Source organism: Staurois parvus, unplaced genomic scaffold, assembly GCF_062004578.1.
Source record: "Staurois parvus isolate SC_StPar_1 unplaced genomic scaffold, SC_StPar_1.0 ptg000199l, whole genome shotgun sequence".
Taxonomy (NCBI): Eukaryota; Metazoa; Chordata; class Amphibia; order Anura; family Ranidae; genus Staurois; species Staurois parvus.
Window position 1 is genome coordinate 792,698 of NW_028317995.1, and position 17,178 is coordinate 809,875.

Below are 17,178 nucleotides of genomic sequence, written 5' to 3' on the forward strand. Positions count from 1 at the left end.
GAATGGTACAATTTCCTGCAATGATACCTTTTCTTTGTATATAGCTAGGTATTGACATATACAGCAGAAACACAGGCGATTGACTAATTGAAAATATGACAAGTAGAATTAATTTATTTCTGATCAACCTTCTTTGAATTGTACATTGGTTATATATAGCAACTGCATTTTCCAAATGGTCTGTTTGCTATTGGATCGTTACCAATCACATATTGAGTGGCACTAGGAGTCATTGCTGCCTTATAGAAAGCTGACTGGTTAAAATTTGAAACAGTTGGTTATGTTGGCATAGTAATTGTATGTACACCTTCAGATTGAATGAATTGATTAGATAGATAGATGTTCAGTTATGATACATTTTTATATAGGACCATTGTAACTATGTATTTACCATACCTGACCGATGCCCCTGGATGCTGGAATGAGGGGAGGAGCTGAAGAGCATGAGGTGCCCACCCTGCCTAGCCACCTTGTCCAATCAAAGAATGCTTTGCATTAATTATGAGGATGTAAAGCATTCTTTGAATGGCATCTCTGCTGAGCAGCTGACTTCCAATGTTTAGAATGCATCAGGCCAGCTGCTTGGCACAGGATTCAGAAGCAAGTGGAGATCGCTGGAGTAGTGGTGTTTACTTCAGTAATTTCCAGCTTCCAGGGGCATCATCCAGGTATGATATATACATAGTTACATTGGTCCTAGCTGGTCCAATGTAACTATGTATAAAATATCCATACCTGGAATTCTTCTTTAAATATTACTGACCTATGTTTGCCTTTTGGGTTGAATTAAAAATCTGGGTAGTCAGTGAAAAGAATTACAAAATCTTTAAGTATAAAAACATAAACTGTAATCCAGTTATGAGGGCCATAACTGTGAGTGATGGGGCCCCTTGATTCTAAACTTCATACCAAAGACAATGCCTTTAGTAATACAGAAAACTATTTGTTAGCATACTAAACGCATAGAACACTGATGCTCAATCTACAGCTTGAGTACTGCATAGGGTCCTTTGATACTTGCCAACCTTTTGAACCGTAGCAGTCATTAGTGATAGTGGGATTATTGATGTGTTAAGGGGCTGTAACAGCAATGATTTGTAGTGGTCTCATGTAACATGCCCACACACAATCTTTAATGCTGGACACACACTAGAAGTTTTTTTTTCATTCAACCCAGCTTGTGAGAGATCACCGTACTAACACAAATGATGTTGGTGTGGCAATTTCCCCGCTGTGCTATTGTATTCTGACTGCCCCCCCTTACCCACCCACCAACTCTCCCCCCCGTCCCCCGCCAGGGTACATTGATCAGCGCTGGCTGCCATTGACTTCAAGCTCAGGTCAGATGCTGGTTTTCTGGCATGCCCGTTCGACAGAAGCCAGTCGCGAGACCAGCTTCTGTAGAACAGACAGCTGTACACAGGGGCCAAAAGTCCTGTTGAACACACCGATGTTGGTCCATGTATACAAGGCCTAACTATCACTTATAGCTTTTCTCCAGTCTCCAAGCTTGTCTGCAATCTCTGACCATCTCCAGTAGTATGTCTGCAGTCTCTGACAGTCTTTGGTAGCATTATATATACTGTATATTGGGTATGGCCCCTTTATGACACCAAGGACCGCAGTTCAGTCCCTGTATACCTTGTAAGTTGAAAATTACACTTTATATACTTTCGTTTCATCTAAAGCTGGCCATAGATGAATCAAAATTTGGCCAGTTCAGCAGGAACCTTCTGCATTTTTGATCAGTGAGTGGCATCCCTTTTCATCAGAAGGCAATTGTTAGATCAATTTCTGTCAAAGGGACACGTTTGAAACCTTTTTTCAGTCAGTGGCTACAGCCACTGGTCACTGTAGTCTGACAATGCTGAGTCCCACTGTCAGAATACCATGTCCCGATAGAGGGGATTCCTCCATCCACCTCGCTTGCATGCATAGAGGAATATGTTAGCTTTTTTCGTTCAGCCCTCTGGCTGAATGAACAAAAAAAAAATCATCTATGGCCAGCTTAAATATATTTTAAAATGCTAGTGGAATAAACAACTGTATGGATAAACATCTCTTTTCCCCTTGCTATGGTTATGCCCTTGCCAGTTATGTATTTATCAAACAAAAACAATTAGATGCATGTCTACATCCATCTAGCACAAATTCCTAAATCTGTCCTAACTTCAGGCTCCTGTAACCCTGTTCAAAGCACTACTCACACTTGCAGAGAAAGGTTCAGCATTCTGATCCAGTCAGTGCTCCGTTGTTTGGATTGGTGCTGTGTCAAAACTGAACTTGTTCACAAAAGGGAGAACTCAGAAATGACCACATCAATGTTTTTCTGTATTGTAATTTCCAATCAGAGGCCTGGGTGGGCCTAGAACAGGGTATAATGCTTAGCAGCAGTATATTCTGCACAGTTGTTTAAGACCTGACTTTATTGTCTGGCAGGGAGAAGCAGGTAAAAAAAGATTCCATATACAGTACATATTTTGCGTATTTAGTTGTTTTCCTGGAGTTTGGCTTTTATATTCTGTGTGTCACAGGCCGGTATTACTGCAGTCACTTGTGAAAATATGTACATTGCACCCAGAGCAGTCAATCAGTGTTTACCGACCTAGGCTACACAGTATGTAAAATAAAATACATTAGTGCAATATTATAAAAATGAAGGGACATAATGTTATGATTAACTGTTGGTTAATACAGCAGAGATGGCTAGGATGAAATATAAAATTACTTAGCTGGTGCGAAAGAAGGTGTTTGCTAATTAAGAGCAAATAGGTTAGACATAAATGAGCTAGGTGGAAAATTAAATCTAAGTATCCAAGCAGTACCAGCAGTGAGAAAAAGTAGGCTTATAAACAGTCCATTCTGTTTGTTCTGGTTATAAAATGAGCTGTTCTCTGGGGCATGGCTGCATTAGTTGGTTATCCCTACATTGGAGGCTCATTACTATGCTGGCTTGTGATGGCTGCATAAATTGGCTAGTTGAGCCTGGCTTGGGTTCTGATTATGAAGAGGAGTATAAACAATTACAGTGATTATCGATAATGAGGACAGCTCCATATTGAGCTCTTACGGAGGTATTTATTGATGTTGTTGGGTACATACACGCATGTCTTGAAATGGGGTAGCTTGATCTGGTGATTACAATAGAAAAGATCCTGCTCTTTTTTTATTCCTTTCTTTAACAGTTTCACCCCCATTCCTGCACCAGTGCTTCACCCCATCCTCCCCCACCCTATATTAAACCCCCTCCTCTGCTACCCTGTAGAATGAAACTCTTTTAGTTAATAATTTCCATACTCATTAACATGCTAATGTGCTCAGGCTCACAGCTCTTTAATCACCTCAACATCAGACTCTGTGGGGAGCAGAATTATAAGGACTCCAGGGAGGGAGGAGGAGAGAGACCAGCGGAGTAGCATTTAACCCCTATCTTGCCATATTCCGCTGAGTAAATTATTTCTAGCAAGAGACCGGATTGGACAGCTTCTTTAATTCATGCAGAATACACAGGCAAGCATTTTTTTTTTGTTGATTGCATATACAGTTCTATGCCAATTACATTTGTATCTTTTTAACCAATGCATACCAAGGATGTGTAATTTTATATGTTTAACTCTTTTTTTTTATTTGAAAGATGAATAGAACAAAGCATAATCCTTTTTAGATGAAAGGCATAAAAATGCATTGATCAGATCCCTTTCACCAGGGAGAATGTGGAAACCAAAAAACAAAAGCAAGAATGATTAACTTTACAAATCAGAGACCTAGTAATTATCACATTATTAGCCACATGGATCTGTCTGTTTATATTTTCTAATAATTTTATTCTTTTTACACAGGGCTGTGTCTGAGATGAGTCTTGCATATCCATTGTGGAGCTATGGATGCTGGTGAATGCTTCCTCCCTTCTTCTGGGCAGGATGAAAGAAACCCTTGGCCTCTGGACCTCAATTTACCCCTCTGCCCAACAACCACCAAAGATACCCCTCTCCTGCCTCCTAACCCTTCACCAGAATTCTCCTCCTCTTCCACTTCTGTTGCTGGAGGGGGTTATGGGGCTGTTAGCCCAACATCCTCCATGTTGCAGATGCCCCTCTTGACTCCCAGTTCTCCACACCCAACTTATCTGCCAAAGCACTCATCTCCTTTACAGCTAGACTGCAAGGAGGAAACTGAGGATGGAGGAGAAGCACTGGTGGGGCATGTGCTGTTTTCCAGTGATGGAACTGTCTACCTCCTGAAAGGCGAGGAAGGAGAAGATGGTGCTCTTCCTTCCCCTTCTTTACCACAGGACTCCCCAAAAAGCACAGTGACGACCCATCCTCCGCTCACCTCTTTTCGTCTCACCGCCACCTACCAAGGCTTTTGCTCTAACCAAATATCCCGACATACCTCAGCCGAGGCAGCCAATCTCACTCAAACGGCGCCTGGCACCTCGCCCAGAACACAAGACCAATCCAAAGAACAGGAGGCAGGGGGGCAACAAGAGGAAGAAGATATAAAATATGAAACAGATGGAGAGTCTACCAAGCTACAAAGGGTAGATGGAACATGGATTTGTCTCCCATGCCGCCTCAACTTTCATACTGGAATCCAGTTGGGATGGCATGCTTCTCGCTTTCATGGCTTGGAGCACCCTTATCAAGATCAGCTAGCATCAGGGGAAACCTCTGGTATCATACATAGATCTGGTGGGCAGATTTTTATCAGCCTTTTAGAACCAAAAAGAAGTCAAAATGTGTTAGATGCTGGCCAGGAGCCAGAGAATGTTGTCCTTTCTAGGGTCCAAACCACCCCATCTTTAGATGTAATCCAAAGCATGCCTGAGCAGTCAGGGATATCAGAGGATTTAATGTCAAATACAAAGCCCAGTGATACCAAAAGTCAAGGGACTTTTCAAGGGAATCCAGAAGGAAACCCCAAGCTTTCTATGGGCCTGGTGCCCAACTCACCTTTAAGCTATCACAAATGTGATCCCACAGGAACTCCCCACTCAACTGAAGCCAAAGATTCAAAGGCCCTTGTAGATGAAAAGACTGGAGTAGCAAACTGGTGCTCAGCAGTAACAGAGGCAATGGGGGAAGATGCTGAAGATGAAGTAGAAGATGTGGCAGAAGGCAGCCTACCTGTCTCCCAGCCCTTGGATATCAATGAGCAGCTACTCGCAAACCAAAGCTTTTATGGCCCAATGATGACAAATTCTTTTATTCAAATGGGAGCTCTCCATGGCACTGACAAAGTCGGTAACCAAACAGATGCTGATCGTGGGCCTCTGGCCCTTGATGAATGCACACCAACCTCAGGCCCCCAACCATTCCAAAGTCTCTCTCTGCAAGGCCAGCTTTCTCTACTACACTCACGGAATTCATGTAAAACTCTAAAATGTCCTAAATGCAACTGGCATTACAAATACCAACAAACATTGGATGTTCATATGAAGGAAAAGCATCCAGAAAGTCATAGCCACTGTTCTTATTGCCACAGCGGCCAGCAGCACCCACGACTGGCCCGAGGTGAGAGTTACAACTGTGGCTATAAGCCATATCGCTGTGAAGCTTGCAACTATTCCACAACCACCAAGGGAAATCTTACTATACACATGCAGTCTGACAAACACTTGGCCAACCTCCAAGGATACCAAGGATCAGGTTCCACACCCACCGCAGCAGTAGCTCCTTTAGCAGCACAAACAGTGAATGCTGGACAGGGAGATCCTAACCAAACATCACCCACTGATCGTCAGCTAAAACAAAAAGCATCATGGCACTGTAAGGTGTGCAACTATGAAACTAACATTTCCCGCAATTTACGCATTCACATGACCAGTGAAAAGCACATGCAAAATGTCCTGCTTCTTCACCAGGGGCTAGGCATGAGCCAAGACAACTTCCCATTTTATGGAGGTCCACTTGCTCCTGAACAGACAATGGAACACCCTCTACTTTTTAATCACATGCACTTCAGCTCATCTAGTAGTCAAGGTGAGGGGTGAAACAGTGTTTTTAAAGACAATTCTTGATAATAGAAACACTGTATTTTAAGAAAAAAAAATTGTTTTTGTTTATTCAAGGAAATGTATTATTTAAAGCCTAAGTACAGCCAAAATAAAAACCACAAAAATCAGCACAGGGGATATAACTTACAGTCAGTAGGATGTGTCCCTTGTGTTGATGTCTGTTCTTTATTAAAACTGGGGGAGCTGCCACAGGCTCTCATCAAGAGTTCCCAACTATGCCTGCTCTTTCCGCCCCAGCTCCTCCATTCATACAAGTTAGTACTGCTGCTTCTATGAATGAAACAGAATGTGTGAACGGAGAATGGGCAGAAGATAGAAAGGTCCGCCCCCTCCTATCATAGATCACAGGTCATTCATAGAAGCTGTAGTATGGCTTCTGTAAAGGGAGCAGCTGGGTGGAAGGGCAAGCATAGTCGGGCACTCTAGATTAGAGCCTGTGACAACCTCATAGTTCTATTACCTCCCCAGCTGAAAAATTACGCCAGTGGGATCAGCATAAATGCCAGAAGATTTTGTCTAAAAACAAATCACAAGGGACGCATCCTACTGACTGTAAATTATGTCACTTGTGCTGATGTTTCTGTTCTTTTATTTTGGTTGCATGTAGGCTTTAATTTATATTTCAACCAAAGCTAGGATCTTTGTTTCTATTGAGAGTGACCAGGACGTGGTATATGCCGTATTTATTTTCTACCATCTCTGTTACTGCTGCTGTGCCTGTCAGTGTGTAAGTTGATTCCCCCATGAACAGCTGACACAACTATGACATAACCTTGACATGGCTGCATAAATAAGGGTAGAAGATCACAAAGGAAAAAAACACATAATTTGATCCTCAAAAACAGTCTGTAGGCATATAAAATGTTTATAATGTTTATTGTAGTTCTAATTTATCTCTTTAATTCCTGGAAACATTCTATCCATGTTTTACTTATTGCATCCCTGCATAAAGCTTTAAAGAAAGTGGGTTACAACTGAACTCAGTTAATTTACTAAAGGAGTAAAGGCTGTACAATTGCAAAGTGAACTCTGGTCATTAAAATTATTTACCATCAATCAATTCTCATTTTGAAAACCCACTTAGGCGTGAGAGAAATTAAATTTTTTTTTCCTAGCACGTGATTGGGTAATCCAAGTGAACACAGGCTCATCTTATTTGTTAATATTAATTTTACAAATGCAACATACCCTCCACAAAGTGAACATTCACTTTCCCAAGTAAACAGCTTCTACTCCTACTCCTCCTACTTAGTAAATTAAATCTATCTATCTATCTATCTATCTATCTATCTATCTATCTATCTATCTATCTATCTATCTATCTATCTATCTCTATCTGTAAAAGCTACACTTTTCCAAATACTCTCTTTAAATAATGTTTATGAAAAAGTTGTTGCTCAATGCCTAATATTTTATTTTTCATTTATCTTGGCAGCTTGCAGTCTCCTTCCACCAGATTCTCCTTCAGGACCCCAGGTCAATGCTTTAAATACCTCTGGTTTGGCCCTCCCTGCACCGCCTCCCCTGCCAGAGTCATCACCTTCATTCCCTGAGGAAGAGCTATCCTCTGGGGTGTTCCGCTGCTTGGTGTGTCGCTGCTATACCACAGACAGCTTGGAGGCTCTACTCTCTCATGCCAGTAGGGGCCGGTCTCTACCGGAGAGAGAGTGGAGGGAAGTGAGAGGAGACCTACACTGCTGTCGCCTCTGCTCCTATAGTACCCAGCTTAAAGCCAATTTTCAGCTGCATCTGAAGACTGATAAACATGCCCAGAAATATCAGCTGGCTGCCCATATGCGAGAAGGTGGTGCAGCGCTGGCCACTGCACAAGCATCAGCAGCAGAACTTCCTATCAGTGGGTACAGCCAGGCATCTTCATTCCCTCCTTTGCACCTACGATGTAACCTGTGTGGATATGAGAGTAACAGCAGAGAGAAGATACAGCTCCATGTTCAGGGAGGGGGACATGAAGAGAGTCTCCGTGTGTATAAGGTGACTTTATTTTATGGGATAAATCTGGTGGTAACAATTTATTGCCCGCTGTGTCATTGTTGGGGAGATTTGCCTTACTTTCTGTCTCTCTCCAACAGGGATACAGAAAACACCAAAAATACATTTTTAGTAGAACGGGGAAGGGCTAGAACTTCTTACTCCATTTCTTGTATAATGTCACAGGGAAAATTCCACCCAATAGGGTCAAAATCAGAAATGAACCCCTGAAAGACATTTTAACTCTTTCCTACTCAATCCAAAACTAAATAAATGGCTGCAATTAGACTTTAGTTAACTCAGAAATGTTTTAGATGCAGTGTGCTCTGAGTCTGTTTTAATTTTTGCTGCATTGAACAGTTGCCCATAATTTTATCAGCTCGTTCTAGCTTTACAGTGCAACTTGTTTAGGAGACTGTTGGGTTATAATGGAGGCCAAACAACCAGAATAAAGACATGGTTTGGTACAAAAACCCTAATGGATACAATAAAAAAAATTTATTGTCGAAAATATATTGTGATAGTATCAACAAATTATCTACTAGAACATGAACCAGTTGGTCTTTTCCAAATTTCAAACCTTGCAGTCTATTGAGAGTAATTGCTGCACAGACCCAAGTTCGTAACAATGTTGTTACATGACTTTGGGAATATATGTGCTCTGCAAAACTCTGTGGCATTGAATCAGAGGGTGCTGTCAATGAACCTCTATGGATAGAGAAAGAGGCGATATAGAAGTGCTAATATCACTAGAAGGTTTTGTCTCCATTACTCCTCTTTGCTGCGATGGCACCAGAAGTGGCAGAATTTCTGCCATATTTTTTTTTTGCTGTGCTCCTTCCACTATAGCTAATTGGAACTCTCACTCAGACTGAAGTTTAGTGGCACACATATATGAAGAATTTTGGGTGAAGACAAATAATTAATGAATTACCTTACATAATTTATAATTACCATAATAACCAATTTTTACCAAAGTATTTTCTAGAATATGTGCCACTTACTTATAAGAAATATTACAGGTTGATTTTTGTATTTTCCTTAGGATATGGTCAAGCTTTTTACTTTGTCATACTACTATACAATATCTGACCTATTGGATCTGCTTTTTGTCTGACACTGCCATCCTGTCATATGTTGAGATAATCAACAGAATTTTGGTAACTGGACAGTCTGCAGGATATGTGTGTCCTGAAATGTTGAAGTAAAGAAATATTAATGATCATGGGGGGGTCTATATACAGTATAAGCAATGTACTTATTATAATGAGAGTATATAATGCTTCCCTGTTATTTAGCAGAGCAAAGGGTAAAACAAAAAACGTAAAAGTTAGTTTTTATGTAATAACTGCCTTAAAATTATTTCTGTATTCCAAATCGACTTGCTAATGCTCTTGCAGCTTGTATGTACTGTATATAAAATGATCTCACTTACCTATATATATATATATATATATGTCCAGTTTCTGCAGGTCATTGAAGGCAGCGGTGGAAGTGATGTGGGTTTCCGCTGTGCCCCATGTGACAGCACTATTGGGTCTCGTTTAGGGATGATGTCCCATCTACGTACAGCAATTCATCACCAAAATATTACACAATGGAGGCTTGCACATGGAGAAGCTATACTCGAAAGAATTGTAACTGTGTGCAGGAGTCAGCAAGAACATGGTAAGATCCAGATATGTGTCTTACAGTGTTATCTATCCACTAAAGGTGGTTCCACCTTGACCAATATTTTACCAACATTTTCTATGTACACTATATTGCCAAAGTGTTCCCTTCCAAATCATTGAATTCAGATGTTCCAATCATCTCCATGACCACAGGTGTATAAAATCAAGCACCTAGGTATGCAGACTGCATTTACAAACATTTATGAAAGAATGGGTCGCTCTCAGGTTGCCACCTGCGCAATAAGTCCAGCTGTGAAATCTCCTTGCTATTAAATATTTCACAGTCAACTGATAGTGGTATTATAACAAAGTGGAAGCTAGTGGGAACAATAGCAACTCAGCCATGAAGTGGTAGGCCACGTAAAATTACAAATTGGAGTCAGCGCATGCTGCAGTGTGCACAGAAGTCACCAACTGTCTGCAAAGTCAATAGCTAAAGACCTCCAAACTTCATGTGGCCCTCAGATTGGCCTTCAGATTAGCACAGCAGTGCGTAGAGAGCTTCATGGACTGGGTTACCATAGCCGAGCAGCTGCATCCAAGCCTTACATCACCAAGTGCAATGCAAAGCATCAGTTGCAGTGGTGTAAAGCATGTTGCTACTGAACACTAGAGCAGTAGAGACGTGTTTTCTGGAGTGACGAATCACGTTTCTTTGTCTGGCAATCTGATGGACGTGTCTGGGTTTGATGGTTGCCAGAAAAACGGTACTTGCCTGACTGCATTGCTCCAAGTGTAAAGTTGGTGGAGGAGGAATTATATTGTGGGGTTGTTTTTCAGGGGTTAGGGTTGGGCTTGGCCCCTTAATTCCAGTGAAGGGAACTCTTAAGGCATCAGCATACCAAGACATTTTGGACAATTACATGCTCCCAACTTTGTGGGAACAGTTTGAAGATAGCCCCTTCCTGTTCCAATGTGACTGGGCACCAGTACACAAAGCAAGATCCATAAAGACATGGATGAGCGAGTTTGGGGTGGAGGAACTTGATTGGCCTGCACAGAGTCCTGACCTCAACCCGATAGAACACCTTTGGGATGAATTAGAGCGGAGACTGCAAGCTGGGCCTTCTCGTCCGACATCAGTGCCAGACCTCACAAATGCGCTTCTGGAAGAATGGTCAAACATTCCCATAGACACACTCCTGAACCTTGTGGACAACCTTCCCAGAAGAGTTGAAGCTGTTATAGCTGCAAAGGGTGGGCCAACTCAATATTGAACCCTATGGACTAAGACTGGGATGCCATTAAAGTTCATGTGCATGTAAAGGGAGGTGTCCCAATATTTTTGGCAATATAGTGTATCTTTGGGTTCATTTAATAACAGAAATTCATTTGTTTTGCATTTATGACTAACTTGATTTTGACATTCTTACTTGGGTAAATGGTATATACACTGTGGGAACATTTACTAAATCTGGTGAACTCAGGATCTGGTGTAGCTGTGCATGGCAGCCAATCAGCTTCTAACTTCAGCTTGTTAAGCTTTGGCAATAAAACCTGGAAGCCGATTGGTTTCCATGCAGAGCTGCACCAGATTTTGAACCATGCAGTTTTAGTAAATAAACCCCTATATGACCTAAAAAATGTGAACACTGGATCATCACACCTTTATGAGCATTCAATTCCAAAACCATTAAAAGCACTAATACTAAGTTCATATCTACCTTTGTGCCTGCAAAAGCTTCCACTCGGGAAATCAAGCTCTGCCCCATTATACCATTTAGAAAAATTAGTTTTGGGCTGCTTTTTATTTAGCACTTACCATTTCACTAATGATGGTAAATACAGTGACTTGCAAGGCACTCATGAGTTGATTCTTGGCAGACATTCAGTCCTGCCTCTATTTTGGCTTAAGCTGGGTATACACTAGTAGAATTTCAAAGGTGATTCATACAAAAATTCTTAGGAAACTTTATATGAAAATTCTCAGAACATTCAAATGTCATTCGAAAGCAGTTCAAGATTTCCTTTGCTTTTAACATTTTATTTTGGAATAAATAGATTTTACCAAACAAAAACCACTTGCACAGGTAAAAATTTGTACATTTGCAAAAAAAAAATGTCCATTCTGCGTCTTCAAATTTCCTCATCGTTGTGGTAGAAAATGAACTTCAATTTGACCCCACTAATGATTAGAAAAACAAACAAACGCTCTTACAATGTTCAACAACTAAAAATGTTGAAAAGAACTTCTGCTAGTGTATACCCAGCTTTAGTTTTCTAACAGCATGACTTATTTATGTAATTGAATTAAATATTGTCTAATTTAACCCTTTTTTCCCCCAGTATTCACCTTCTTCGTGTCTAGCACACAGCTACACTTGTCTCTGAAATGCTAAATTTTTGCTGAGATCTCAGTATCTTTGAGTTATATACTTATATATAGTACCAGTGTCACTTTTTAAATAACAGTTAAAACATTACATGGAAGTGATAGGCCAAGTTGTAGCATCTGATTTCATTGTTTCGTGGCATATACAAGCATGTGAGCAAAGTGGATTGTCACGTAAGGGGTTACTGGAAAGGGTAGAGAAGCAAGGAACATCTGTTGTTAGGGTACCACAGGAATACAGATGAGTGGGGTGTATCTTCAAATAGATTAATAATAATAAGTTATGATGAAAAAAGTAACTATATTTATGTCCATGTTCCAGTTCTTTTTATATTATCTTGTGTCTTTCACGCACTCTGTATTCCTTTCCCCCCATTCTGCCCCTCCTTTTCTCCTGGCTCTTGGCCCATCTCCGGATCAATATTTTATGATTTTGGCGGCCGTTGAATGGTGTTAAAGAACTTTAACACTTTAATTAGCTGAAACAGGAATAAATTCCCCACAACTGTCAATTTTCAGTATAATCGTTTATCTAGTGACACTGTGCCTGTCCTCTCATTTCTCTCTGCCTGCCTCTCTTTCTCGTGCTGCTTAATTTCACTGCAATCTCAATACACCCAGGTCCTGTCTTTATTATTTCCAGTCTCTTAACATTTTTGTTGATAATGAATTCAGCCTTACCGTGATGATCATGAGCTGCACAATAGTAAAGTAAAAATGTATTATGTACATCTCTACTATACAGTATATTGCATTTTTGTATGCATTTATATAGGTAAAATTGTTAATTGTCCATGCCATATAAGAACCTTTATGCCTTACAAGACCCTTCAGTGTCATGTTTATTATTTTTCCTTGACTAAGCCATATAATATAAGTCATTTATTAAAGTGAAAAAACATGGTCTGCATAGTTATAAATATGTGTCACCTCTTCTTTTGTGTCTGGAGTAGTGCATCTTACAATTTTTTAAATGTGATGGCTGCATTCGTTTCCTTTTTTAGGCTTTCTTTCTCCTATTTTCATCTAATGATCCAGCCAGTAAGTCTGTTGATTTTTAATATAAAAGTTCTCTTGCAGTTACAGGGATGAGAAAGACCATTTAACACTGACTGGGGTGCTTAAAATGATTAACTTTCATTTATTCATGTAAAACCTTAATCCCAAAAGAAACAAAATTGTTTTGCTGTAACTGATTGTACAAATTATATAGTATTAGTGGGAGTTCAGCTTCAATTTGTTAGTGTATTTAAATCTGATAGTACTTCTAATGCTCCCTCCTGACTGACAATGCTGCTATCCAAATCTGCCCCCTGTCCTCAGTCATCCAGAGTGGTGTCTGTATAGTTCATGAGGTGTGTCACCAGGGAAAAACAGAAGGAAAAAAGCCTAAAAAAAGAAAATGAATACAGCCACCACATCTAATGATTGGTAAGCTGCAATTTATATTTCATTTTTGGTTTTGGGTTCAATACTGATTTCTGCATAAGTAACATATGAACTTGCCTCTAAACCAGCAAAAGGTAGGAATGCTAGTTCATACTCATGCTGTAATATACTGAGTGCCATGTACTGGAGAAGGAAGGAAGCATTTCCTGGTCCTCTGGCTGTGATTACGAATTGTCTTGCTGATTGAACCACAATTAATGCACTCACTAATGGAAATTCTCACTTCTTACTATTTATTAAACAGATGGAAATCAGTTTACTGTCATGCAGGAGTGGATTTTCATGACTTGGCTCACCTTATTTACACAAACCATTTCCCTACTTTACTGGTCCTCACAGTATTGTGACAGTATGAAATGACTATATTTGTAGTTACCAAGGGAAGCATTATGTTGCCTATGAAATAAAGGAAAAGGCTGTCTATTTACCTCTGTCACGGGCCTACCTTGTGTATGAGCCGTGTCACATCAGCGATTCTGTTGCAGTTGAATTGTGGCTATAGAGATAATAATCATCTGCTTCCATGTGTCACTCCCTTGCTGGCCAAATGAGTGCGGCATTGTTCCCTCGCTGTTGGAAACACTGCAAAATGTAAGCTTCCAGTAAAGGAGCAACACATGGAATCAGGTGTATATTTCCCTATCCTTTCACTGTATAGCAATACTGTCACTGGTGAATTGTCAGCAGCAACAGGATCGCTAGTGTGACATGGCCCTAAAAGTAAATCCAGCCGTGCTGGCATGTGAAATTAGGATATGCACTGTATAGTCAGAACACCTGGAAATGGTTTGCTGGCTGTCACGGTATGAGTATGTAAGGTTTCATGTTCTCCCATTTTAAGGATTCTTTTTGCTGACTGGCTCCTGTTTGAGCATGAAGATAATTTCTTTACAAAATATTTTTTACACATGTCAATATGTGTTCACTTGTATATTACAAAGTATGAAAATGTTATACTTGTAATTTCAGTTAAAATCCCAAACACTCCCGAGATCACATCAGCGTCAGATACAGGAGAAGACAACACAGACATACCTCAAGGTGAGATAGGGTATAACTAAGGGTCTTGGAACCAAAATATAGATGTAAATGTTTTTAAACACTCAACCTATCAAACACACTGCCCACACTGAAGATGCCGGCCTCCTGGAATACAGGGCGGCCAGTGAAACGAGCTGCGGGGGGACACACCACGGGACCGAGGGACAGGTAAGTGGCTGTTTTTAAACGCTCAACCTATCAAAAAATAAATGTCAGCAGCTACAAAAACTATCTGCTGACTTTTAAAAAACAGCCACTTACCTGTCCCTCGGTCCCGTGGTGTGTTCCCCGCAGCTCGTTTCACCGGCCATCCTGTATTCCAGGAGGCCGGCATCTTCAGTGTGGGCACCCGGCTGTGATAGCTTGCGGCTTCACAGCCGGTTATCCACTGTGCATGTGCAAGTAGCGCTGCACTTCATGAATGGCCCTGTAGTCTTCTGGGTCCTGTCACATGTCCTAGAAGACTTCGGGGAGGGAGGACACCTTCCGCTTCCAATCGCCTAGGCGATCGGACCGGAAGTGGGAGCAGGTACCTGTCAAATTCGGGTACCCGCTCCCCAAAGGTGCCAATCCTTAATGAGGAGCGGGGGAGCAGTCCTTAAAGCGGAACTTCCCCTAAAGTGGAGCTCCATTTTAAGTGCTTCAGCGTTTAGATACACTATGGAGTTGATTTACTAAAACTGGAGAGTGCAAATCTGGTGCAGCTGTGCATGGTAGCCAATCATCTTCTAACTTCAGATTGTTCAATTAGGCTTTGACAGAAAACCTTGAAGCTGATTGGTTTCTATGCAGAGGTGCACCAGATTTTGCACTCTCAAGTTTTAGTATATCATCCCCTATGTTTGCCTTTTAATTACACTGCTATAAAATTATTATATATTTTGCCAGGAAGCAGTACCATCGTCTATTTGTATTTTGTATATGTTCTCTTTATAAGGCGGTGAAAGAAATTTTTAGAAATGCCTTTCATTGCACTAGTGAGATATGAACACTCCGCATTAGGCTTTAAAGACAACTTTTAGCGTAAGGTAGGATCATAACCCCTGTCAGTCTTATTTTGCAAGCTATGTGCCATTGGACAGATTTCCCTTTACTTCCTGTCCCATAGCCAAAACAGGTGAGAGAAAACCTCTCCAGGTCACCAGAACTAGTGTCCACCTGAAAGATGTCCCCTCTATTACTTTTCTGGGGACAACCCAAAATGTAGGATTTACTTTTACTTTCACTTTCAATAATGCTAAACATGACAAATAGGGTGAATCTCCCTAACGGGAGCTCAGACAGCAGTGATATCTGACAGGCAGGGGCGGACTGACCATTTGGAAACTCGGGCACTGCCCGAGGGCTCGGGGTCAGTAGGGGGCCCCATGAGATGCCCCTGGTACCTTTTTCATAGGCTTTTTTGAGTTTGGGCAAGGACACAGGGGCCCCATGATCCCCTATTGCCCGGGGCCCCATGAGTTGTCAGTCCGCCCCTGCTGACAGGTGTTCTAATCCATCAGTACTCTACCCAAAACTAAAAAAAGCTAAAAGGATTTGCCTTTAGTTATACTTTAAGCTCTTCAAATTAAATAAGTTTTTTATTATAGGGACAAACATACAGATTGTGATACAAATATTTGTGATTGTGATTAGTATTTCAATATAAGTCATTATAGAAAGTTTGTACCTTAAATGATACCTCTTATTACAGAAGGGATCTAAGGGGTCCCTAAAGATTTTGCATCTTTAATAACTTAAGTTAATACATAAATGGTATCACTAAAGCTGGGCATAGAGGGTTCGTTTTTTTGGTTCAGCCTTATGGCTGAAGCAAAAAAAACCGAACAGATTCTTACATCCACACAAGCACGGTGGATTGAAGAATCGCAAACCCCACCCCCTGCCAGGACATTGTATTCTGATAGAGGCTCCCGATTGGCTGCAGTCAATGATCAAAAATTTTTACTTTTGTGTCTGTTCAACAGAAGTCAATCTAACAAGCTTCTGTCGAACAAGGAGGGCCACACAGAAATCGAAATTCGTCTGGTCCCTACCGTACCGTTAACATTTCAGTTCTTCTATGTCCATCTTTAGGCTACAAACTTTCTGCATTGATTGATGACCAATACCGTACAAGATTCTACTACTGCTATTAGATCATTAGCATTTTTTATTTATAAATCTTTTAAAGGTGGTATTTGGTAAAAGTAAACCTTTCAGAGGCATTTCTGACCACTCTGTATATTAACACGAATGGCTCTGTGGCAACCCCCAGCTTTTCCTAGGACTGGTAGCTAAACTGTTATATTTAATCTGCAGGTGAATTTGATGATGTGTTATGTTCATTCAGATACTGTATAATGTAACTCTAAGACCACAGGATCTAAGATGTTGTCTCTAAGGGATAAAAATCTTTGGAACACGGGGTCTACTGATGCTATTCATTGTTACTATATTACGAACCCAGAATTGTCTTTGATGCTTTCATTTTTGAACTTGCCAACTGAGCTATTGTATGCCTCCATTGAGCACTTAACCCTGCAGTTGTTACGCTATCAGGTTTTTTTACTAAGACATTGGGAAGGGCAATGAATATGTGCAGAATGTAGATAGACTTTGAAAAAATTCAGAAAACCAAACATATTTCACTAATTTCTCAATAGTTACAGCGTAGTTACTAATTAGCTAGCTGTTTT

General features: G+C 40.7%; 2 protein-coding genes across 3 annotated transcripts in view; one reads left to right on the top strand and one right to left on the bottom strand.

Moving 5' to 3' along the window:
* The window catches only part of THTPA (thiamine triphosphatase), a 148,252-nt gene that overhangs the window by 88,150 nt on the left and 42,924 nt on the right, over positions 1-17,178 (bottom strand). The gene's annotated exons all lie outside the window — the stretch shown is intronic.
* Positions 1-17,178, top strand: part of ZFHX2 (zinc finger homeobox 2) — a 94,121-nt gene that overhangs the window by 34,898 nt on the left and 42,045 nt on the right. Inside the window, exons 2-5 of one of the 2 annotated variants that reach the window (XM_089678165.1) lie at positions 3,840-5,981; positions 7,452-8,008; positions 9,469-9,673; positions 14,429-14,500. In XM_089678165.1, coding sequence (XP_089534291.1) covers positions 3,881-5,981; positions 7,452-8,008; positions 9,469-9,673; positions 14,429-14,500 — 2,935 coding nt within the window. In that variant the 5' untranslated portion in view covers positions 3,840-3,880. The remainder of the gene's footprint in view (positions 1-3,839; positions 5,982-7,451; positions 8,009-9,468; positions 9,674-14,428; positions 14,501-17,178) is intronic. The other variant, XM_089678166.1, reaches the window with a different exon arrangement.